The sequence below is a fragment of the Magnolia sinica genome, chromosome 14, assembly GCF_029962835.1.
Source record: "Magnolia sinica isolate HGM2019 chromosome 14, MsV1, whole genome shotgun sequence".
In the NCBI taxonomy this organism is placed as follows: Eukaryota; Viridiplantae; Streptophyta; class Magnoliopsida; order Magnoliales; family Magnoliaceae; genus Magnolia; species Magnolia sinica.
This window is the reverse complement of record NC_080586.1, coordinates 67710010-67736796: the sequence shown is the minus strand read 5'-3', so window position 1 is coordinate 67736796 and position 26787 is coordinate 67710010. Positions and strand designations below refer to the sequence as shown.

General features: G+C 39.8%; 1 protein-coding gene across 2 annotated transcripts; it reads right to left on the bottom strand.

Annotated features, from left to right (window-relative positions):
- Nucleotides 1–7003: 7003 nt before the first annotated feature.
- LOC131226057 (mitogen-activated protein kinase kinase kinase NPK1-like) lies at nucleotides 7004–25844 on the bottom strand. 2 transcript variants are annotated; one of them, XR_009161636.1, is made up of 18 exons: nucleotides 25490–25844; nucleotides 25301–25339; nucleotides 24412–24477; nucleotides 24222–24332; nucleotides 24060–24140; nucleotides 23529–23606; nucleotides 23360–23442; nucleotides 12242–12323; nucleotides 12037–12137; nucleotides 11117–11156; nucleotides 10868–10927; nucleotides 10715–10764; nucleotides 9951–10155; nucleotides 9634–9867; nucleotides 8220–8560; nucleotides 7853–7911; nucleotides 7709–7776; nucleotides 7188–7259 (listed from the first exon to the last, which is right to left on the bottom strand). XR_009161636.1 is itself a non-coding variant. In XM_058221725.1 (17 exons), the coding sequence occupies exons 1-17, from the start codon at nucleotides 25745–25747 to the stop codon at nucleotides 7156–7158; spliced, it is 2001 nt and encodes a 666-aa protein (XP_058077708.1). In that variant the 5' UTR covers nucleotides 25748–25843; the 3' UTR covers nucleotides 7004–7155. The 2 variants fall into 2 exon arrangements, 1 of the variants encoding a protein (XP_058077708.1); XM_058221725.1 differs by lacking the exon at nucleotides 7853–7911 and having other exon boundaries at nucleotides 7004–7259; nucleotides 25490–25843.
- Nucleotides 25845–26787: the final 943 nt, after the last annotated feature.

The window sequence follows — 26787 nt, the reverse complement described above, 5'->3', positions numbered from 1 at the left end:
TGGTAGAAAATTGTGACTAATCACGTTTAGAATTTGCATCCATCTCCATCTACTTTCGCCCGTTCAATCATACAATTGTTGTATTTTTTTGAAAGTTCTCGATTGATATGATAAGAGGAGCTCACCGGAGGAGGAACCCCAATACTTGAAAATCACTTGATCTACACACGAGTGTAAAATTGTTAGCTGAATAGATGGTGGTCAATCAACCTATCACCACTCTATCCCTGCACCAGAGTCAACAATAATCATGGTTTGGACTGGATTCACATGGGTCCTGACATGCTTAGGCTCTGTAAGAGAGAATAGTCTTGAATCTTGATTTCAAATTGGGCAAGTCCAGGTGCACAAGTCCCGTTCACATTTCTCAGTTTATGAGGAACAACGCAACGTGAGAATAGTCTTGAATCTTGATTTCAAATTGCCGGAGTGTAAGCTGGACCGTCCAATGTGGGGGCCAATGACATTTCACGGCTGCCCAGAAATAGCTGCACGTGTTCATGATCCTAGCATGGTTAAAAGACTCTGGGACCCAGATGGGCTCTTTCCGTCCTGAGTTGAGTCGCAACATGCCCGTGTCACGAGCGAGCTGTGGTATTTGAACTGGATTGGCTAGTGCTGATCTGAGTCGACCCGGATAAATAGTATAAGACTCGTCCGAGTCCTAAAACCATGGATCCTAGCAAAACCCTTTACCATTCTTTAGCTTTTTGGAACGTAGCCTACCAAATGGACCCGGTTGGTGTGTTCTTGTTTGATGCAACGTTAAGGTTGTGGCTATCCTGAGGTGGGCCCCCCCCAAATGAATGGTCCGGCCCTACTGTCAGTCTACTCATGTTTTGTTTCTTTTTATTCGCGGGTTTTTGAGCGGAGTATGAAAGCCATATGCACGCACTCAGCAACAGTACACGTCCAATACACGTACTCAAATCTAGACCGTCCAAAACCTTGGGACTCACTGTACGCATATGATTAGTGGATAATTTTTTTGTTAAATTAGGATAGTATTCTTAATTTGCTTTTGCCTTATGACCAAATCTAAAGTGGGGCCCACGATTTTAACGGTTTAATTTGGGAGGGGATTTGGTTTGGCCATGACCGTGGGGCCCACCTTGATGTATGTGTTGTATATTCATCCTGTCCATCCATTTTTCCGGCTCGTTTTAGGATGAGAGCACAAAACTGAAGCAGAAGCAGATCCAAATCTCAGGTGGACCACACACCACACGAACCATTGAAACTTTCCTGGGGCTCATCATAACGTTGATAAGGTCAAACAGACCGGGATGAAGGGAAGATACAAATATCAACTTGATCAAAACTTGTGGCCCACAAGAAGTTTTTAATGGTCAATCACCACTGTTTCCTGTGGTCTGGTACACACGTGAATTGTGGATTTACTTCAGTTAGTGCTATGTTGCTCCGGTTTTTACATTGGTTTTTACATATTATATATATATATATACACACACACACACACACGGAAACGCTCACCTGCGAACCAGTACGTACCATCTTTTTTGAGAACCCATCATACGTGATGCGGATCCAAAATCTGAACCGTTCATGTGAAGCAGCACCTCCTGAAACCCCCCAGGCCCAAGTTTTACTTTGATCTAAAACTTTGATGGGACATGAAAAATGAAAACAGTTTCCTCCCTTGATTTGTATTTCTCTTTGTTATGGCCCACCAGAATATTAGATTGGGGTGAAATTTTGTCACATAAGGTTTTATGGGATTCCCCATCACATGGACCGTTCAGATTAAACACCATGGCATGTGTGCAAAAATGCGCACTTGCCGAGGTGCGCGGGGGAGCATGACTCGATATATATATATACACACACACACTAATGAAGAAGAAGATCATCCAATCCCGAATAACCTGGGGATATTATTAATCCATTCTAGGCTCCATCTGATCAACGGTCTGGATCGCAAAAAGATATTCCAAAATATACAAAATAAATACATCTTAACCTTACAATTCCAATTATACGGATTTCTCTTTCAAATAAATGCATCAGGTTGAAAATAATCAACTCCTTATTTTTGTTATGGGTGAATCCAATCTGTACATGTGTGATACATGTACAAGATCCAGACCGCTTGTCGGTCGATGGACCATTATCCAAAATTGACAACGAACAGATGATCCTAACAGTCCAATTGAAGAATCTCTGGTTAAAACAAATGGGTGGTTTAAAAAATAATGGAAGGTTCCTAATAAATTGAAGAGAGTCCTCGGAACAGAGGGTTAGGATTGCTCAAGAGTAGATATGTCCGGTTACAATACCTGACAGAGCTCCGTGGGGCTGACTATGTCGTGGGGGTGTACACCGAGTCGAACCGAGTTGAGCTGGCCTCGGCTTGACTCATCTTGGCCATTAGCTGACCCAGCTTGAACTTGGCTCGGGTCGGTCCTCGAGCTTGGCTGCCTAGCTTGGCTCTATTTGGCCAACAACTCAGGTCAGTTCGAGCCAAAATCGAGCTGCTGCGGCATTTTCACAAATACATGCAATGCACTTTCAATTTTTCACCATATGTAAAGCAGCATTAGCAGTTTACAAGTATTTCATCAAACACCTTATTGGCAACATCAAAATCAAAGAAAAATGGTATTTGTTTCATATACATACCTTCCTTGCCACTAGCTAGCACTTTGTTGAGTCATTTCATCAAACACTTGGTGAGCAACATCACTATCAAAGTAACCAAGTCATTGAATTAGTTCGATCTGAGTTCGATTCAAGTTGAGGTTCGATCTGAGTCAAGCTTGGACAAGCTCAAACTTGGTTCGAAATTTTTTCCAGCTCAAAAAATCAGCACAAATCGGCTTAAACTCAACTTTGAACCGAGTTGAATCGAATCGAACTTTTTCGAGTCGAGTCGAGCGAGCTAATCAAGCTAACTCGATTTGTGTACACCCCTACCATGTTGTATATGCGAAATCCAATCCATTAATTAGGTGGAACCCATGGGATTGATAAATATCAGATGGGCCACACCAATTGGAACAGTTTCAAATTGCCCATGAAATTTCTAAGCTCGTGTTGTGAGGCCCGCTTGAGTTTTGAATCAATCTAGTCTTTGTATCATCACTTCATCCTGGTGAGTCATACCTGATGAACGAGCTTGATGAAAGATACACACCATAGTGCCCTCACACAAAACCATATATTGTTGGCATCCCATCCCCATTTGTCATTGTGGTGTGGCCCACCTGATTTGTGGATCTAGCTGATTTTTGGCACTAGGGCCTAGCATCAAAGAGTGCACCCATTGGACAGAATGGATGTTAGGCAGGAAAAACATTGTGGACCCATAGATTATTATTATTATTATTATTATTATTATTATTTTAAAATTTAAATCCCATTGATGCATTGTCGAGGATTTCAGTCCCTTAAAAGAGTGAAATTATGGTGTGCTAAGTGTTGAGAGTCAAATATTACATATTATTCCCCATTTATATCTTAGTTTTATGAACATGGTAATGTTTAATGTTCTATTTTACTCATGTTAGTGTTGCAAGGTGAATTTAAGAGCTTGAATTAAAAATTGTGCTAAAAGCATCGATTTGATACTCAAGAATCACCAAGACAAGGGATGGATTTTATGAGACCAAGATTGAAGAATTCACATGCCAAAGATCCAAGAAAACCAAGTGAGGAATAAAGAGAATCAAAGATTTGAAATGAAGAAAAAGAATCCTAAAATCGTCCTGAAAAAGTATATTTTGAAACTCTGGGTCATTTTGTGAAATTGTGTATATAAAGTCTATTTTAGAAAACTACGCAGAATGAAGTTTATTTAAACAAACTGCGTAAATTTGAAACGATTTCTAGAGTTTTTCAACTAGGTGTGAAAGTTGAAGTTCCACAACTATAAATAAGACTCCTTAAGATGATTTCAGGCATCTTTTAGAGTTTAAGAAGTGGAGCAAAAGGGTAAAGAAATCGTTGCCGAGAGTTTTTTTTTTTCTTATTCCTTAGTTGTTTTCATGTTTTCTTCTAGGGTTTTAAATCCAATCATGTCTATAATTAGCTAAACCTCTTAGCTAGGGCTAAGAGGTGAAGCTTGTAGCATGATGAGATGTTTCTATTGCTTTGATTTATAATTATGTTGAACTCTATGAATTCTAATTTGATATTTAAGGAACACTTTTAGTTTTTAATAGTTTATTGTGACTCAAATTACAGTAGATCTGCAATAGCTTTTAGTATCTTCTTTTCCTGATTTGAGATCGTGAAATTAACAAGTCCTATTATTCACCATCGTCCCTTGAGCATGGTAGGGTGATAGAATTCTTCCTAATATTCACAATTCCCCTACTTTGATATTATGAGATTGGTAAATATTGTTGTTTACCATTATTTCCCGGGCATGGTTTGGTGATGGAATCCTTGCTAATTATCATAGTTTTCCTTCGTTAAGAATTAGGTCAATAGAAGTTCAGATTTGGTTTTATTAATGTATTTTTCAATCGGATAAGATAAGACTCCAATTCTACTTGCGTTACTTGAATCAAGTAAGAGGGCTTCTTAATCACCACAAGTGGATCCTTAGCACCCTAGTTCTCACTTTTAAATTCTCAGTTTTAATTATTTAATTTACAATTACTCTCTTAATCACTTCAAAATTAGTTTTACATCTTATTCTAGTTCTACTTCTAGTTAATTTTAGAAACGCACAAGATCAATTCCTGTGGATTCAACCTCGATCTTACTGAAATTATTATTACATCGCGACCCTACACTTGGGGTTATGAACACCAAGCCATTGTTTGAAAAGTGAAAAGCTTGACGCATTCATACAAAATCCTCTTGACAAGCCCCGTTATACAATCCATCATTGTGTGTGGCCTGACCAGGTGGAATTGACCCAACTCAACCAGATTCCATTTTGACTCCAAATAAACTCAATTTCGTCACACAGACAGCTCAGTCCAAACTTGTTTGACTCAAACAAAAATTGATAAATCTGGATTCGAACTTGCCAAAGACTCCACAATAGTGTTCAAGACATTGAAAAACTCAAGAACCAACAGACTTTCAAGTCAAGTTTGAGTTTTAAACATGTGACGCCAGGAGCACTTCTCCTTTCAAGAAAACACTTTGAAATTTCAAACTTTGAAAATGTTTTTCTGACCTACGTCTTTAGATGGTGGTATATATGAGTGCATGACACTGAATCCTGACCGATCAAGACAGTTAATAATAATAATAATAATAATGAAACAGTAACACAAAATAAAAGAAAGAAAAGGTCCAAATATAGGAATCTGCTCCTTTGGTTAAAGTACCAATGTCTCCATATTCCCGGTCAGCAAAACCATTTGAGATCAGGGGTTTGAAACATGGTATCCCCAAGTTATAGAAAAGGTCCAAGTATCAATATCACCGTAAGTTTTGCTGACTGGGGATATGGAAAAAATATCGATATCGATGATAATATTGCCGAAAACTGGAAATGCAGGGAATCATTGGGGAAACATAGAGAAAACAATAAAAAAATTTCAGTGAAACTTCAAGAGGTGCTAAAATACACATATTTATAGATTTAGGAATAAAAAATTGCAAAAAGAATGCATACATGGTAAGTTTTCATTTAATGGGTACCTAAAAGCATATGTTGTCAAAAAAAATCAGCCCAACCATCTCATCCATCCAACCATCCAACTTGCCATCCAAACATCCATCGATATTTCAAAATATCAACAACACAAGATATTTCGCTGAAAAATCGCCAACAACTTGAAAGGAAACGAAAGATTGTAGTCGTAGTATTGCCCATGTTGCGATAATAAAAATATTGCAATATTATTGATATTATCGTTGACAAATTAAATACTACATACAATTGTGTCCATAAAAAAATTTTAAAAAAAAATTAATAAGAAGATTTTTTGTGATATTATCGAAATATTGCCGATACACTGGCGATACAAGCGACACCTAGAATTTACACAAACGTACACCTAGAATTTACACAAATGTACACCTACAATTCACATAGCTGAAAATATTAACAATACATTAGCGATAATTAGGGATACATCGTTGATGCCTAGAATTTCTAATACCATCAGCGTGATTGGTATCACTACTAATGTTATCGGTATCGCCAAGCTGGAGATACGGATAATATCAGGGATACTTCAAACAATGCTTAGGCGCATATATTTCAACTTTCAAAATATTAGACTTGAATGATTTCCATCCTCATTGCACCTGGAAAATAGCTATCACGTGAATGGAAGATATCCCAAAAATCCTGGAAATGACAACTTAGCCATCCAATCAGTGGCAAATGCAGAGATGAAAAAGAAGCAAAGCAGAAGTGCAAAAATTAGGACAAACAACCAACTAGACCGCTAGGATCTGATAACCAGTCTCTGGGCTACAGCCATCCGTGTAGTAGCCACTAAATCGATGATTGCATAGGTGCCACATGAATGGTTGGGCATGGCACACTTCATGGAAATTATTGGCAGCAGAATGATCTGGCTGTGGAGTTGATCTATCAATATAAGTATAACCCTGCAGAGCTTTTCCTTCAACATAAATTTGGAAATGGAATCACCAAACAGGATAAATTTTCCCGTCAAGTTTTACAGTTAAGATATCGTCTTTCTCAGATGAGAAACTTGTGGATACACCTATGGAGGTTAATCTCAAATATAAGAAAGTAAGATTGGGAAAGGCTTACAGATCCAACATGTGTTTCAAACTACTCGAGGAGAGGAAAATGTTTTTCATGACTCCACCAAAACACAACCATACACAGTCCATGGGCAGAAATTGGTAAATTGGTGGGTCCCACCATGCAAAAAATAAGGGGAAAAAAAGGCACCAATCCTAACCATCAGATTGCTGAGATGGAAATGGATGGCTAAACTAATTGATCCAACAAAATTTTTGCAGTGTGGTTACAAAACAGCTAATCACTGCTAGTGTTGGTGAGAAATTCATTCTTAGACGACAAGCAAAAGAAAAACTCTTGATGGTAATTGCTTGCTATTATTGGATATAAAGGCGGAGGGGCCACTATCTTATTATATAACAGTCGCCAAAAACTGTGATACATACATTAACACCTCAACCAGAAATGTAACTTGTTAACTATTGAGCATACAGGCTCCATAAATGCCTTCACTTGCCTGGGGATGCAAACTGCGATCGTTCTCTTTGCCGACTTAAAGCTCTATCTTTCGGAGAGGATGTCTTCCCACCAACACCTGCCTGGCGCATCATCTCTGTAAAAATACAGCAATGCAGTTAGGAACACAAAGAAGGGAGAAGTATTCAAGGTCATAGTTTAAAAAACAAAAACAAAAGTCGACTCAATTGTATTTCAGCCAGGTCAGATTAACTTGAAGAATCAAATGTCTTTATTTGACTTGACTCGACATTTAATAACTAAACAATTAATAATTAAAGTAGCAATGTTTGAAATAGTCATGCTATGCATGGGTCAATATATAGAAATAGCTCAAGTAAACAGATGAGCAGGGTGTGATGTGCTGGTTAGAGATGTTTGCCTCCCCTTTAAGATCAGGGGTTCGAAACATGCCTGCTACTGTTTGTGAAACAAACAGTTCCTAGGTGAGTGAAGGTTCAAGTCGTCACAAGTCACATCATTGGGTTGTAAAACTATGTTCTAGGTAAGTTCAGAATTATATAGAAAATATAAAGTATAGCTCACCCCGTTTTCTCTCGAGCTCTCGGTCAAGCTCTTCTTTCCACTTCTTTTGCCTTTCGGCAAAACTCACACTGCATGGACCAAAACAGTGTTTAGATGGAACAGTGATGCAAAAAAAATGCAAATTCTACTCAATCCTACTCTCACCAAGCGTGTCGACTTGGCATCTGCACATGAGACCCAGGCTGTTCATTAGGTTGGCTCCGCTGTGTTAAGGCAGGACATTCAGATAATTCCACGTGCCAAAAAAATCACACGTGATATCAAGGCTGTTCATTAGGCGGGCCATACACTTGCCAAAAATGGACAGCAAAAGAAGTAACCAGCAGTCTGATTGGCCTGATTTTTGGGCGATGGTACATGCATGATAGGGTTCACTGGATATCACACACATTGCTACATAGCTGTTGCATTGTACCAATGCAAATGATGCATAACATACTAGGAAGTTGGCACTGCAATACAAGGAAAGATTGGCTAAAATTTATGAAATGCTTTAGCTATCTAAACAAACCTTGGACTACTTGGTTCTTGCTCAGAATCAACAAGAAGCTCTCTCCATTCGTTTCGCTGAGGTGACGGAAGTTCTCTCGTGCTTTGATTGTTCACGCCACCACTGCTTGAGACACGCCTACTACCACTCCCAGGGCTTGCAGTATTCACAGCGTTGATGGGTGGGGTTGATGGACCACTTGCCACCCTGCCTGGTGACCTACTTTTGGGGGGCAGCTTCAAAATTTTTGGGTTGGTCTCATCATAAACTTTCCCAGCGACAGGCGAAGGCGAAGGATTGGCCACATTCAAAGTGTTGTAGAACTCATACAGTGGAGTCTGCAACTTCTTCAGATCTAGAGCCTAACATAAATGGCAGATTATTTTTGTCTCATGGTTCGAATCAATTCCAATTCTATCACAGATGTAGGCAATGAAACTTTGATAATGATAACATGTTAAGACTTCCTGTTAGCTAGCAATGACAGCAAAGTACGGCTCATTGTTCACATTACTCAAGCATGTGCAAGGAATTATATGGTTTGCTGACACACATGATTCTCAAACATGTGGGGCCATATAGAGGTGTGGATTTAGGAAATCCATGGATTTGGCAAATCCCCAACAAAAACAAACAAGGGAAATTTGAAATCTGTGAATTTCACAAATCCCTCACCCCAAACAGCCCCTAAAGGAACTAGCAAAACAGGATTTGTAAAGCCAGCACAAAGCTGAGATTGCATGGATGACTCAGGCACTGGGACCAACTCATCCAGTCTCAAGTCGAGTCACAACTCCGCCAAGTCCGAGGTGAATCGTCCCAACTCACCCAAGCTGGGGGCGACTCGTGGTGTTGAATTGGATTGGGTTCGACTGAATCTGACTCTACTCATTCAAGTCCCAAAGGACTTGTCCTAGTCTTAAAACCACACTGGGATATTTGGGGTTTTTTTTAAAAATTTTTTATTTTAATGCTCATTGCCAAATAGGACTTGCTGATCAGCTCAAATAACTTCATGAATAGGTGCATATAATATTATCTGTATGTTTTATGGGTTAGCGCAAATTCTAAGATTTTTTAGGCTCCGTGTCAGGTGAACCCGCGAAATCATCAAATCCAAATTTGGGCGAGCTTCATGCCCTCCACATTAGGTTGCATCATGAAAACAACAATTTTTTTTTCCTGCCTAACGACAATTTTGGACCTGTTTACTTCTTCCCAGAACTTCCAAAATTGAAATCAAGCAAAAAAAAAAAGAAAGTGCCGCTTTAGCAACATGACTATGACGTGGAGGGTGAGAAGCCTGCCCAACAGAGAGAGAAATATCTTTTCTCCTTCTACTTAACTGCAACTGCTTTATGCTGTTCTTTTTGTTGCTAGTATAATGAGAACAGAAGCCTATCAGCTCATAGAAGAAATCACAACTACATGATACCTTCTCATCCAGGAAAGCTCTAATTTTTGACTCGGTGACTTCATCGTCGTCCTCAGATACTGGTGGTCCAGAGGGAAATGTGAAATCATTCTCTAACTTTCCAGATGCTCCAAAGCTGCTATCAGTACCATTAACCAATTCACTCGAGCCCTCCAAGTCTATTCTTCTTTGTTCCAGAATTCCATCAAACTCACATGGTGAATCATCAATAGGTTCAGACATAGGATTGAAACTCTGCAACAAACCGAAGTTAGTTATAGTATCTCCTTGTCCTGCTTAGAAACCATGAAATCAGTTGTAGCCACATAAGATAGTACCTTAAATGGGTCAAACATCAATGCAGAAGCTGGTCTTACTGAACCACCCACACTGAAGTCATCGTCAACCTGGCACATGTCTTCACTGCCACTTGTCTCCCAAATCGGCGGTACACTTGGAAATTTCTCTTGGTATACAGCACTGTTGTCACAAATGCCATTCAAGGCCTCGCAGTTTGTCATAGAACTGGTCAATGGTTTTGGGCTGCAATATGAAGAGATTTTTATGGTCAAGATCATATAGAATGTTCATTACAAGAAATGCATAAGCATGGTTCAGAAAGCTCGTCTCCCTGGTCTGACTAGACCAATGCTCATTCTTGACTGAATCCAGAAACTCTACCAAGCCATTTTTTTCCCTTTACATATAAGTTATAGAAAAGATAAAATATAATTATTAAGAAGATTGACTGAAAATGTTATGTTCTCTATTGTACGATTTAGCATTAAAAAAAGGTCTCCAGCCAAACAAAACTCATCTGGGATTTGTGTTGATCCATGACTAGCCCAAATTAGATGAACCAGCACAATTATATGCGTGTTTTTTTTTTTTTTTGCACTGTGCACTGTAGGGTGGCAATGGGTCGGGTTAGACTGCAGGTCAACTGGCCCAACTGCTTCTAAAGCTGGTTTGGGTCCAGCTAAATGGCTAGTGGGTCGAGCCTGGGTTAGAAATGTGACTCGTTTAAGTATACAGGTTGTGCTTGACTCAATCCAGTAAGTTTTCCGACTTTGTACCAAAACATCAAAAGATACACACTTACAGGTTCTCCAATTCTGATCCAGAAGATGGCAATTTATGTGCAGAATGTTCCTGATGAAAGTAAGAATTTGAGCTCAGTAAAAGAAAACTTGGAAACCACAATCAATTGTCATTTGACAGCACAACAAAAGTAACTAGAAATAGTGACACTGACCAGAGAAGAGGAGCGAAATATTGGATGAGGATCCTTATATTCTCCAGTCACAAAGGGATGCTGCATCCAGGTTACAAAACTTTATAGGCAAAAAACTCTAAATTATTATGTGATTCGGCTATTCAACAATAAAACAGGAAAGCTGCAACTTGACTGAATTTGAGATTGGATAATTAGTCACTGCTTATCACTCTAAAGCTCTACAAGGAAGAATTTTTTTTTTTTTTTTTTAAAAGCTCGCAATCTCACCTGTAGTAATTCGGAAGCAGATGGCCTCAAGCTTGGTTCACTGCCAAAATGTGTCGTTAGTTTCAAGCCTTCAGAGTCGTAAGAAAGAGCAAAAAGAGCTCAGGGACATCTGATGACGAAGGGGCATTTGGGGCGAGGGATTTGGGGCAGGATTCGTGAAATCAGTGGATTTCAAACCTCCCCTGTTTGTTTTTTTGTTGTGGATTTGTCAATTTCGTGGATTTCCCAGATCCACACCACTATAAATCCATGGATTTGGAGCAAATTCAAATCCCCTAAAAGAAACTAAAGACTTGCAAATCTACAAAATGAGAGGATAGCAAAAGAAGAAGAAGAAGAAGTTATCCCATTGCAATGATTGCTCTGACATTGCCATAAATGCTCCCAAATCCAAGGATTTATAGCTTGATTTCCAAACATTAGGATTTTGGGATTTGCCAAATCCAAATCCATGAATTTGCCAAGTTCATGGATTTATCGAATCCATAATCTCATTTCCCTGACCCCAAACAGGGCCTAAAATTTTCTTGGTAAAAATATTGAATAGAAAGAAAAAACCTTTAGGGCCTAAAAATGAGTTCAACTCGTTTCAGTTAGTCATGATTATGTATTAGAGATCATGACTGTTGGTTATCAAGATTATTTTAATCCTTGCCAAATTTGGATCTCTAAGGCTCTTAACACATAATTGCAAACGGATGAAAATGAGATGGTCTCATTTTAGGTGTCTACCAAACAGGCCCTTACTGATTGATTTTGTATTTAAAAAATAAATAATCAGATGTGTGGGTTGTTAATGACAGCAACGTAAATGATTTTTCCATCAAAAGCAATGAATACACTCAAACAGCACTCTATCCAAAACAAAGGGCAGAAAAAGAATGAAAATGAAAAAAAAAGAAAAGAAAGTGTGTATTTACTCTTGTAAACATTTCAAAAGAAAATCCTTAGCCTCCAACGAGAGATGCTCAGGGATGGGTGGATGTGACTTTGTTGTCCCAATATAGAATAAAGCAGCAACCTGGAAAAAACATTGAAAGTTAATCTGAAAAATCCAAATGCCATGAAGAGTCGATGAAAGGAAATGAAATCAAACAAATGAAAACAAGTTTTTTTTAAGTGTACCTCTTTGTACTGCTGGCTCCAGGGAGGTTTTCCTGTAGCCATCTCGATAACAGTACATCCAACACTCCATATGTCAGCAGAGCTAGGAAATTTATTTGGAAAGTAATCAGGAACATTGACCTTCCATTTCATCAAGAAAAAGTGCTGTGGAAGTATATACATATAAATAAATGACGAGCAGAGATGTTTGCATCGAAAGCAATATGTGAATTTCCAACAACATGAAACACAACTAAGCACAAAGAATGGTGTTGAAGCATAAAAATCAATCTAAAGAAGAGAAGAAAAATTCTGAAGGAGACAAAGTTCTACAACATTTGGTTGTGCGGCGCACAACAGAAGTTGTTTTAGAAGTATCATTGTGCGGCGCACAACAGAAGTTGCTTCGTAAATATCATTGTGCGGTGCACAATGGGCATATCCGCACAATGGGTATATGCGCACAATTTGTCTTTTATGAAGGGTTCACATGTGCGAAAGGCTATAAATACCCCGCTATCCTCTATAGTTGATTCATTCGAACAACACCAGAGCAATAAAGAAGAGTCAAGATTTCAGAAGAACCCAGGTACTGGAAGTGTCCGTTGTGCGATGCACAATGGGTGGCCCGCACAACAGAGAGGGGCACACAATGGGTGGCCTGCACATTGAGTGTGCACAACAGCCATGTCCGCACAATGGGTCCATTGTGCGGACAGTTAGTTCAAATGAGGATTATTCATCTTGAAAGAATAAAAAAGAACCCTAATCTGGGTTGAAGGATCAAAGTATCTTAGGAGCATGGAGTCAATCAGGATGATTATTGTTCCCACACAACGACACCTCCATACTGAAGATCATGATACGATTTGAAATGCTCTTGAGATACTTTGATCATGATACAATCATGATCTTCAGTATGGAGGTGTCGTTGTGTGGGAACAATATTCATCCTGATTGATTCCATGCTCCCGAGATACTTTGATCCTTCAACCCAGATTAGGGTTCTTTTTTATTCTTTCAAGATGAATAATCCTCATTCGAACTAACTGTCCGCACAATGGACCCATTGTGCGGACATGACTGTTGTGCGCACTCATTGTGCGGACCACCCATTGTGTGCCCTCTCTATTGTGCGGGCCACCCATTGTGTGCCCCTCTCCGTTGTGAGGACCACCCATTGTGCGCCACACAACGGACACTTCTAGTACTTGGGTTCTTCTGAAATCTTGACTCTTCTCTGCTGCTCTGGTGCTGTTCAAATGAATCAACTATAGAGGATAGCGGGGTATTTATAGCCTTTCGCATATGTGAACCCTTCATAAAAGATTGATTGTGTGCATATACCCATTGTGCGGATATGCCCATTGTGCGCCGCACAATGATATTTACAAAGCAACCTCTGTTGTGCACCGCACAATGATATTTTCAAAGCAATTACTGTTGTGCGCCGTACAATGACCCTTCTAAAAAAACTTTTGTTGTGCGCCGCACAACCAACTGTTGTAGAACTTTGTCTCCTTCAGAATTTTTCTTCTCTTCTTCTAATTGATTTTTATGCTTCAACTAGAAGAAGAGAAGAAGTTCTAAAGAAAAATTGTTAAAACGTAAAAATCAAATATAATGATTGTTCTCGTCACTTTTCCTTCGTTATGATTGAGTAAAATAATTCTCCCAAATTGAATACATCTGTTTCTTGTCGAAACAAATGGTACACGAGAATAACTAAAATATCATGGAAGGATAATAAAATAACAAGATATTCATGAAATTTATAAAGCTTATAATGTTTATCAAAGCAAAACAAGGATAATTATGTTTCAGAGTATCATACAACAAGGTAGAACAGGCAAACATTGAGCACCCCAAATATGCATGACTTCTTACTTCAATGGGTACCTATTGGCAAATTTGCATGCATATTTCCAATGAAGTTCCACATAGAATATCAATTACCATTGAAAGAACAAAGCTTCCTCAAAAAAATATAGACTGGCATGTGAAGTACATAGCCAGCAGAGATACAAAAAACTAGAGGTAGATATAATGTCATACACCATTACTGAATTAAAATAGGTATCTAAAGGATTCGTAAGCATGAAGTGGGTCATGTTTGAGAGGTTCTTCTTAAAATAAACAAGGACAAAAAAATTTACAACATTAATACCCTGGGAGGTTGTAATGCATGCTATGGGCAAGGCTAAGGCTTCTAAGCCTAGTCTCTCGCATTTACCTGGACCCAGACTTATCTTAGTAATGCAGACCTAGATCTATCCTAGTAATGCAGGGGCATTTTCAGACCGGGCTCTGTTGAGGGTCAAATATTGCATATTAGACCCAGTTATTGCGTAGATTTACAATCATTGATACCGTTTAATAGCCTGATTTAATCGTGTTTGTGATGCAGAGTGTATTTACAAGCATGAACTGAAAAAGGGTGCTTAAACCATGGATTTGACGCTCTGATGACACCCAAGGCAAGGGACGGATTCCAGGGGACCAAGATCGATGGAATTACACACCAGGGATCCGAGGAAATCAAGTTATTCACGTTAAAGAGGCCCGAAATTGGTGAAAAATGCAAGATCACATAGTTCTCGTCATCTGATTGGCTCAAAACTTTATACATGGCCTGGGGGCCATAAATTAACCGTACATATCAAATTTCAGCCCTTGGATCACTCTGGAAGTACCCCAACTGACAGATCAGCCCATAAACCGTTGATTCTGGGCCCACCTGATATCTGGAACTGTCTCAACTTTGGTCTCGGCGGTTTAAATAAGATGAGGAAACAAATGGATGGTTTGGATTTTGTAGGAACATCACAATGGGCCCCGTTTATACAGTGTGTGTATATAAGGTATACACGTCCGCGGTGCATCGAACCAACTTAGGCGGGTCAGCAGCGCTGACCCGCGTCTTCTTCCAAAACAGAAATTTCCATTTTAAGCGCCGTATAACGGACGGACGCTGTCCGTTTTGCGGACGCCAGTGGGCCCCACACATTGTCCCAGTGGATGATCCAAGCCGTCCATCTTGTAGAGGGCCATGAAATCTTCAAACCCATGCTGAAATTTTGGACCCATACAATCACACGTGCGCGATACAGAGGCCATAAGGGGACTGCCCTACAACGTTGAAATTGATGTTTGGATGATTTCTTCTCTGATTCTGAGTCAATGGACATGAAAAACCATCCATTTCTTACTGAAATTTCGAGGGCAATTCATTGGACGGGGTGGATTTCCCATCTGAATTTAATCATGGCCCCCGCCAGCAGCACAGCGGAAGGAATTCGTTTTTTTTCTCTTTCTTCTCTGTTTACGCAGGAACAGAGCCCGCGGACGATCTCTGTGGGCCACCATCATGGTCCAGATGACTGATCTGGACCGTCCATGAGAACTACGAGGGCCATATCACTCATGCTTAGGTGGCAGTTTTGCTCCAGGCAAACACCGTACGTACATGAAGACTCAAGCGCAGGGTGGACGGTAGAAGCACAACTCCAGGTGGACCACACCAAATCCGAGACGAACCGCACCATTTCCGACTTTTTTCACGAGCTGAATCCAATGATCGGAATGGATTTCATTTTTGGCGATGATCCTGAACCCCACCATTCATCAGCGCAATCAGAGGTTACGCAAACTCTGTTTTGCGTACAGATCTGACACTCCAGGTGGGCCATCACGGTTGAATGTTGAGGAAATCTAAACCGTTCATACTCTCAGCCATCCACAACTTAACAAAGAGGAGTATATTTCGCACGGTGAGGATCATGGGTGCATGAGCAATCAAAACGGCAAACTTGTGGTTTTCTTTGGTTGCGTAAAACATCTTCAACTCCGAAGCAGAGTCGGTTTTGGAAACCGACTTGCTTGTTAAGCACTCCACCGACCCAGCCACGGTCAGTATATGCTATAAGAGAGAAGAAAGAGGGAGAAAGGGGATCGGGGTTTGGAGCTTCAACGTGGAACGTGAGAGAGAGAGAAAGATATTAGTTTTTTTTTTTTTTTTTTCAGTCTTCTTTTTGTTTTGTTTTTGGTTTAAGGGATCCAGCCCATTCATGTTGGGCTGAACCTCTTAGCTAGGGCTAAGAGGTGAAGCCTGTAGCGAGATGGGAGATCCTACTTTGTGCCTTTAATTTAAAAATTGATGTTGATTTTATTTTAATTAAGGGAATGCTTTTGGTTTTTAATGGTCATTGTGGTGAAATTACAATGCCGATCCGCAATGGCTTTGAGTATTTCTTTTTTCTTATTTTGATTATGACGTCAAGAAGCCCTGTTGTTCGCCATCGTCTCCTGGGCATGGTTGGATGGCGGTACCCTTCTTAACCTTCATAATCATCTGATTGGGGTAATTAGTTTAATTCTGTTGTTTGCTGTCTCCTGGGCATGGTTTGATGATGGAATCCATTCTGATTCATATTCCTTTCATCTCGTGAAGACTAAATCAAGTAAGTTCAGTTTGATTTCCATGATTCTTAATGCAGGCATAAGATCTCCCTGATCTCTACAAGTGGATCCTCTGAATCCCTAGTTTCCCTTCCCTGAATTGTTTAAAGTTTTAGATAATCATTCCACAATTATTCCTTAAATTCTATTTGACTTAGATTACATCTTAGTCTAGTTCTAGTTCTACTTGGTTTCAGATAACGTACAGGTATCAGTCCCTGTGGATTCGACCTCGGTCTTACCGAGTTTATTACTACATCACAACCCTATACTTGGGGAGTGAACAGGCTCGAGTGGGGTGGCCTGTGGGATGCAAGGGCACACTCGGGGTGGGCGGCCCGCGTGAGGCGGGCCTTACCGATTGAGGCGGGTGGCTAGCGTGAAGCAGAACTCATGTGAAGTGGGGCCCATGAGGGGGGTTCAGCCGAGGTCCTAACTCATGAGATGTGGGGCCTGGGCTATGAGATAAAGGGATTGATTCACCATGCTCTATCAATTCGAGCTTTTAGATATGGCAGTTAATTATCCTGCATCACCCGACCTGCTAGAAAAGCGTCTAGGTCCAAGTCTACCCAGCCTGTAAGCCAAGTACCAATTTTGATATTGTTAAATAAGTCGGGGTGGGTGGTATGGTCATGTCAGGCCTTTATGCATGTCCAAATCTAGGTGTGGTCCAGCTCTTGGACCTCAATGTCATACCCAAGCCAGTCCACAGGCTTTTAGCCTGACTCCAAATCGAGCCCAAATTAGGTTGAACAGAGCCGGCACTGCTCCAGATTTGCCTGCTTTTGCCCATGCAGATAAGGATTTCTATGGGCCTCAATATCATACCCAGGCCGGTCCACAGGCTTTTAGACTGACTCCAAATCTAACTCAAATCAGGCTGGACAGAGCCAACACTGCTCCAGATCAACCCACTTTTGCCCATGTAGATAAGGATTTCTATTTAGCTTGTTATCTATTTTCCACGTGGAACCATCAATAAAACTGCAGACAAAACAAAAATAGTTCATCATTACATTTTTGAACTCTAAAACCAGAACAACCAAGATATTGCATTTCCCTTAATTATTCATTACTCCGGTATTGATTGAGTTCGTAATGTTTCCGAGGAGTTTCTTCTATTGTAAACTTGTAGTGTAATATGAGGGCATTTTCACACCGGGCTCGAGTGAGGTGGCCCATAGGAATCGCAGGGGCACACTTAGGGTGGGCAGCCCATGGAATCCATGGATTTGGGGCCCACGAGGCGGGTTTGGGCGAGGACCTAACCCACGGAGTTGGGGCCTGAGCTATAAGATAAAGGGATTAATTCGCTATGCTCTATCAGTTCGAGCTTTTAGAGCAAGTGGTTAATTGTCTAGCATTAAATTGGTATCAGAGCAGGTCTCGCGTTCGAGACTCCTCACTGGGGGTGATTAATGCGGAGGCACACTCGGGGCGGGCGGCCCGCAGAACCCATGGATTTGGAGCCCATGTGAGGCGAGTGGCTCACGTGAGGTGGAACCCATGGATTTGGGGCCCACAAGGAGGGTTCAGCCGAGGACCTAACCCATGGATTTGAAGCCTAGGCTATGGGATAAAGGGATTAATTTGCTATACTTTATCGGTTTGAGCTTTTAAAGCAAGTGGTTAATTGTCCTGCATCATAGTGGGTATCAAAGTGCTTTGTATGCACATTTTTGTATTTCCACGACTCCTTAGACCATTGTTTGGCCTTTGCACCAAGTTCCAACTATTGGCTTGCTCTAAATTGTTGATTAAGGTGGTTTTCATCATATATAATTATGCAAAAGCAAAAAGAAACAGAAAAGAGATGGCATGAAGAGAATAGAGAGAGTGAATTGAAGCTACAAGCCACTCCTCTCTTCCTTTATATATTAGGTCAAAAAAGCAAATACTCATTACCATATGACATGTGTATCTTAAGTGTACCCAATGTTTTAATCATCGACAATATTGGCCGATATATCCCACGATATATCTTGTATCCCACCTGTGCGGTACGAAACGCATAGGTAGTGCCGATATATCCCAGTTATTCAATCTGGTGAACATTTTCGATTTCTGACCCAATTTTTTGTTGTAAATCATGTTAAATCAGTGTCAAATGGTTACAAATCTATGATTCTTCATGTTTTTTGTGAAAAATAATGAATTTGGAGCTTCGATTTCGTGATTTAGGGAGATGGGCCAAGTTGCAGAAATTTGGGAAAAATCAAAATTTCTCAATTTCTCATAAAATAGTTGTATCCAAACACAAAATCAAACATGTATGTAACTTGATTTAGTGATTCTTCTTTTGCTTTTGAATGTATTGCTTGTGTTTCCATATATGTCTTTTTACATTTATAAATTAGATGAATATACTAGCATCAGTTCAATTGGACAAGGCATATATTAGGACTCCATACTTGCATCAACTCAATTGGACAAGGCATATATTAGGACTCCATACTAAGTGTGTATTGATGTCTTTTTCTACAATACTTGAAGTTTCATTAAAAAATTCCACCAATTTCCCAATGTTCTCATGTTTCCCAACAACAACGATACATTACGTGATACAACCAATATATCCTATGCGATAACTGATATGTATCTGTATCATAAGGGTGGAGAACATTACGCTATAATGATATTTAAAACATTGAGTGTACCTAATATACTAAGGTATGCACGGACAAAACACGTGACTAAATGTGTCGTACCATTGTACGGCCCCTTATTTCATTCATCTAGTTGGATTGTATAGTCATACGAGTTACAACCCACATCCATTGTCATTAAAACTTCACCTCAAGCTGGAGCATAGATTTCGTTGATGCCTAGCTTGAAATAAATGTGCAGATTGACTATGGCCAAGAGATTTGGTGAACACATCAACAACTTGATCCAAAGAACAAACAAACGACGTAGAAATTTCAACACTAGAAACCTTCTCACACATGAAATGACAGTCGACTTTAATAAGCTTGGTTTCTCATGATAAACTAGATTGTTTGCAATATAGGAGGCTACTTGATTATCACAAAATAACTGCATTGGTAGGTTCACTACAAAACTCATTCCCTTCAACAGTTTCTTGATCCACACGAGCTCACAAGTGGTATGAGTCATCGTCCTATATTTGCTTCAATGTTTAATCAGGCTATAATGCTATGTTTTTAACTCTTCCAAATGACCAAATTTTCTCCCACAAATGTGCAGTACTCGAAAGTAGTTCCCGCCTATCGGATGGAGGGTCTGCCCAATCTGCATCAAAATACCCTATAACTTAAAGATGGTTATTGCTTTTTACATAAAATTCCCTGACCTGGTGCTCCTTTAAGATGTCCAAAAAATAAAATAAAAAAGAATCCGAACAACCGCATCCATGTAAGGCACCCCAGAAGAACTCATAAATTAACTTACCACATTCACTGCATATGATATATCTGCCCTGGTGATTGTTAGGTAAGTTTTCTAACTAATCTTCTATTCCTTCCTAGGTCTTCAACCACGTCTCCTAGATCACTAAGTAGTTTATGATTTAGATCCATCGGTATATCAATTGGCTTAGTACTAAGAAGGCCTGTTTCTACGAGCAAATCCAAAATGTATTTTATTTGAAATAGATTAATGCTCTCCTTTGACCTTTCAACTTCTAACCCAAGGAAATATCAAAGATGACCCAAATCTTTCATTAGGAAGTGTCGTTGAAGATACTTCTTGAGATCCTCAATTCCTTTACTATTACTCCAACCACAATGTCATCTAATATACAACTAATACAATTGGACCAAAAGCACCTCTTTGTATGAAAGAAGAATGATTAGCATGACTTTGAACAAAACTATAGGCCAACACAACCTTATTGAATTTATCAAACCATGCACGTGGCTACTGCTTCGACTCATAAATCACCTTTCTCGGTTTAACAACCTTATCCAACTCTCCCTAAGTAACAAACCCAAGTAACTGCTCCATATAGACCTCTTCCGTGAGATCATCAAGAAGAAAAACATTTTTAACATCAATTTGAAAGAAGGGTCATCAATGATTAACAACAACAAAGAGAATGGCACAAATGGATTAGGTTTGGCAACTAGAGAGAAGGTCATATTATGGTCAATGCCAAAAGTCTGAGTGTATCCCTTAGCAACTAAGTGAGCCTCCAATTGTTTAACTGCACCATCAGTCTTAAATGTAATGGTATACACCCACCGACAACCAGTAGTACATTTATTGATGGGAAGACTAGCTAGCTCCTACGTGTCATTTTGATGAAGTGTAGTCTTTTAGTCTTCCATAGCCTGCTTCCACTTCTTTTGTGACAAGGCTTCCTAATATGACTTAGGAACATAATAAAATAACAAAAAACAATGCAAATTCAAGAAAGGCGGAACACAAACATTGAAAAGAAATAAATTTGGAGATAAGGTGGTCATTACACACATGATTAGAGTTGTACGTGAGCCAAGCTAGCTTGGCTCGATCTAGCTTAGTTTGACTCGGCTTGAATGACGACTCAAGGTGAGCCAAGATTCATATGGCCTATAGCTCATTTGAAAACGAGCCGACGTCGAGTAGAGTGGAGCTTGACTTAGCTCGGCTAGAATTATATATAAATATAAATATAAATATATATATATATATATATAATATTTAAAAGCAAAAAAGCCCTAAAGGCCCTACCCTGCCTGTCCCTTTCTTTACCTTTCACTTTAAAAACCCAACCTACCGCGCCCGTCCGAGCTCCTCTCTCTCTCTCTCTCTCTCTCTCTCTCTCTCTCTCTCTCTTGCCCGAGCTCCACTCTCCGAATCTCTCTTTCCTTCTCCTCCCCACTTGACCACTCACCCGAGCTCGACTCAGTGTCTTAGCTGCATGGCCCACACCCACCAAACTCTCTCTCTCTCTCTCTCTCTCTCTCTCTCTCTCTCTCTCTCTCTCTCTCTCTCTCTCAACAGCAAGATATCTCTAAATCTAATATTTGAATTTTTTTATTTATGTAATTGTTTAAAAAAAAAGAAAACTCCCCACTTGACCACTCACCCGAGCTCGACTCAGTGTCTTAGCTGCACGGCCCACACCCACCAAACTCTCTCTCTCTCTCTCTCTCTCTCTCTCTCAACAGCAAGATATCTCTAAATCTAATATTTGAATTTTTTTATTTATGTAATTGTTTAAAAAAAAGAAAACTCCAAATCCTAAAATTGAGATTTTGGGTTTTGAATCTATGATTTGCAAATTGAAAGATTTGGGAATTGGGTTGGGGTTGGGAGATCGAATGGTAAGCTCAAAGGCGAGCTTGAGCTCGAGGAGAGCATGGACGAGTCAAGCTAAGCTTGGCCCACCTCGACTCGACTTGGCTCGATGTACAACCCTACACATGATTACCTTTTCTCATAGCAATAAGGATATCAAAAGAATTAAGGGATATAGATTGAGTGACTACATCAATAGGTTTCGAAGAAGATATGGTGGATGGCACATCATGGTTGACAACACTATCTCTCCATTTTTCATCGTGAGTATACTTAGAGTGTGAGCACAACAGCAGGAATGGACCAACTAGCGAAAGGAGGCGATTGGATAGTGTCTACTTCAATAGGAATACACACAGGCACTGATGGTGAAGCTTTCGAGCCAAGAGATCTAGCGTCATTTGAGAAGAATGAAGTAGACTCAAGGAAAGTAACATTGCACAAACAAAATGTCTTGGAAGACAAGGACTATAACACTTGTAACTCCTTTGTGTTCTAGAACACCCAAGAAAAATACATATAACTAATCTAGGATCTAATTTATCATGGCCCGACCCCAATTGATGAACAAAGCATACACACCCGAAAACCTTAGGGGGGAAAGAGAATAATAGAACACTTAGAAACAAAAATGCATGAGGCCACTGACCCATTAAGATAGTAAAGGGCATTAGATTGATCAGACAACATGTTATCAAAACTACATCACTTCAACTTTTTGGAACATTCCTATGAATCAACAAGGCATGTGTCACCTCAAGCAAGTGACAGCTTTTCTATTTGAACTTTTTATCAGCAACTAGTTGTGTGTCAGATGTTCTCAGAAATAAATATACAAATCTAATGAAAACCCACTGTTTGACAATCAGCTAGATCCTTGTCTACACTAAAAAGATATGGGTTCAACCCAAGTTCCAAGTCAGCAATATGCAAGTCCTAAATGTCCTTGAATGGAACTTTTGTACAGTAAGATGGGAAAAACAATTATCAAGTTCAAGAGTATGAGATCATTCTCTAGGAACGTAAATTCCAAGATCCCAGTACAACAAAGTTGATTATTCTCCGTAGCAAGCACGCCATGATACATAAGATTCAACAGCAATGTACAAGCTTTGCCTCTTCGCCAATCAATTTTGGGGGAATAGCATAATGGGTAATCCTAATGAGCAACCAGAATAAAAGTAACTTATGACGTGGCATGTAAAATCATGTGGCTAGACAAATGGTTTATCATTATGAGCAGACCAGCAAAAAGCAAATGAATTAATATCTTCAAAGCCCAATATGTTGGACTCTCCAGCAGAAATGCTTTCCATGGAGTTAATAACAATTCAACATGCAAACTTGGCAGTAATAACTTTAATAATAAGTGTGGCAAGAAAATGAAAGTTTCATGTACTTAAGAAAGATAAAAGATCTTATTTTGTTCCTTACAAGCTGTGCCCAGTCTGGAGAATGACTTCGGGAGCCATCCAATATGGAGTGCCCTTCATTGATTTTGCACCAGAGATAGTCGCCTGTCATGATAGACAAACCTCAATAAGCATGGTAGTCAAGAAAATCAAAATTGAAAAGAGAACAAAAAGGGCACAGTTTTTAATACCAGTTCAGCAACTTGTTTTGAAGCACCGAAATCAGCAAGCTTTATGCACCCTTTATTGTCGACAAGAATATTTGCCCCCTGAGGACTCCATACATTTTTATTAGTTTATGCACGCACGCATGCGCATGCACACACACACACACGGAGTAAGGTATTCCATAATGGCATGGGCGTTACAGCTAAAAAATAAATAATAGGAGTAATAAAACAAAGAATCAGTCCCGTAACAGACTGTTACAGGGCCATAATGAAAATTTTCCTTTACAGCCGTTACGATCCTGTAACACGTAATGGTTTCCTTTATGGATAAGAATGCAATGGTGATGGGTCCATCCATTAATATCACATTCTTTTGGGTTGCATTTTTGCAGCAAAGAGAATTTAGCACATCTCCCATCCAAATTTTGTGGACACACCAAATGGCTCCACATCCACAAAATGTCTCAGTTCAGGCCTCGTTACACCTCATACCCATTTTGAGGCGAATCCAACAGGCCATAATCTTTGATTGAAGAAGAAAAAGAAAGACACCTTAATGTCACGGTGCATAATTCCATTCATATGGAGATATTCTAGTCCTTGCAAAAGCTGCTTCGTGTACATTCTTACAACCTGTTCAGCATGAAACCGTACAAACAAACATCATTCACCTGGTGACCAATCTTGGTAATTCAAAAAGTGGAAACAACTTACAGGCTCAGGGAAGGAGCCAAACTTTCCAAGCAACGATGAGATGGATCCGCCAGGAACAAATTCCAATAGAATATTCAGCGTGTCTTCCTCCCTAGCAGTTCCCAAATACCTCTACAGAACAAACACAAGGGTGCAGATTTTATCAACATGAACAACAAACAATAGATAAACCGAAATAAAGAGCACTGACCACAATGTTCGGGTGGGAGAGATTCTTGAGAAGCTTAACTTCTTCTTCAAGTTCCTGAATATGATCCTATGAAAAAATTCATTTGAATAAGAAGTGTTGATAAAAAGATATTAATAATTCTAAAGAATTTGACCAAAGAATGCGAAAAGATTGTGTACTCCATTTACATTGAGAAGTTGTACTCGTAATAGACAGATTCCTCACCATCCATATACAAATATGTCAAAATGGGGTTTTGGAACTCCCATTTTTAAATGCTCGAATCCTGTCCTAAATTGTGTTGGGATGTTCACATCCCATTTTGAAATCCATTTTGGAATGTCTAAATGCCATTTTGAAGAGCATTTTGTGATGTTCAAATAGCACTTTGAAATGCCCGAATCCGACTTTGAAATGCATTGTGGGAACTGGGAAGTTTCCAAATCTCATTTAGAAATGCATATTGGGATTACCACCAATCATACAGGGATGATGGGGAATTGGTGTTCAACCACTACTCGGTCTAAACTATGTAGAACGGAAAGGGTCTCACAAACAATAAAATAAACATCATCCAATTAACTTTATGCAACGGAAACCACAATTTACACCCATCCATTTTGATTCAGGTTGCACCCATTTTCCATTATTGGAATTAAATAGTTTTTTCAGTACAAAAGCATAATACTTCAGTTCCCAAAAATGGAAAATGGGTGTAAGCAAATCAATCAGGATGGGTGTAGATATCAAATCCCTCGCGTAACATTTATAATCCAAAATTCCAAATCTAAAAAATTGACCCCAAAAACTAAAACTACTTCCAATCAGCAAACAATCAACGAAATAAATAAATAAATAAAGTTATAAAAAAAAAAAATCTCACTTATCCTTCAAAGAAAAAAATTCTCACTTGGGCTTTCTCCTTGGATGCATTATTTGCAATCAAAACCTGCAGTCGCCAAAAATAATAAAAATGATAATAAATTAATTAAATTAAATTGAAATATATTAAAAATTGAAAATAAACTAATAAATTAAATAGAAATGAGAACTAATGCAGAGAGATAATCAATAGTGGGGAGAGGGAGAGAGAGATGACCTGCTTGACAGCGAGAAGTTCGCCGCAGTCAAGATTCATGCCCATGTAGACACGGCCGAAGGCACCGCAGCCAATGAGCTCGCCCTTCCGCCATCGGATAGGTGGGGTATTATTTTCCTTTTGGGTTTTTGGGACGAATCCAGCCCTAGATTTCTTGATGATCTTGTCAACAAGGCCGCCGCTGCCACTGCCTTCGTCTGCTCCTCCAGAGACAGTGAAGACCAGAGATCGACGCAGGGAGTCCATGATCCCGTGCATTTGCTTCCTCTCTCCTACTGAAATTCTAAAATTCTTCTTCTTCTCCTTCTTCTCCTGAGGGCTGTTTGGACGTTCTGATCGTGAAAATGGGAGATTGAGAATTTTGAAGGGGGGAAGAGGGGGAAAAAGTAAAGTCGGTTCGGTGGTCCGAAGGACTACAGGAAATTGTAGGTGAGACGGACCTGGCAACAAAAGGGACGCGGATTGGCTACTCCCCCCTTGCCACCAGCCAACGGCTGATGGCCGGTGCTCTGTGGGCCCACCATGATTTATGTGTTTCATCCATTCCTTCCATCTATTTTTATAGATCATTTTAGTGTATGAGACCAAAAATTAGGAATATCCCAATCTCAAGTGGACCACATTACAGGAAACATTGTTGAATGAATGTCGACCATTAAAAAATTTTTGGGGCCTATAAAAGTTTTGGATCTTTCCATTAATCTAGGCCTTTATGACCTAATCAACAGATTGGATGTCAAATAAACGGTACAGTTGGCCTTAGGATGATTTTAATGGTGGATATCCAATCATTATTGTTTTCCTGTGGTGTGGTCCATCTGATATTTATATCCCTCTCATTTTGGGGGATAAGCCTAAAATGATCTTTAAAAATGGATGAACCGCATGGATGAAACACATACATCATGGTGGGGCCCAAAGATCACTGACCATCAGCCACCGGCCTAGTGTCAGAGGGAGTAGCCAATCCGTTTCCCAACAAAAGGCTCTGTGGGGTCCACTGTGCCGTGTGTGTGACATCCACTCCGTCCATCATTTGAGACAGATCGTGTAAGAATCTGAGCCCAAAATACGCCCATCCAAAGCTCGAGTGGGCCATACCATAGGAACAGTGAGGATGAAGATAACCACCGTTGAATCCTCCACTGGGCCCACCGTAATGTTTATATGCCATCCAATTCGTTCATAAGGTGAGTCCCGCAAGGGTGAGTGAGGACCCAGATATCAGCCTGATTCAAACGTTGGTGGGCCCCAAGAAAGCTTCAGTGGTAGACATTCCCATCTCCACTTTTCCTCGT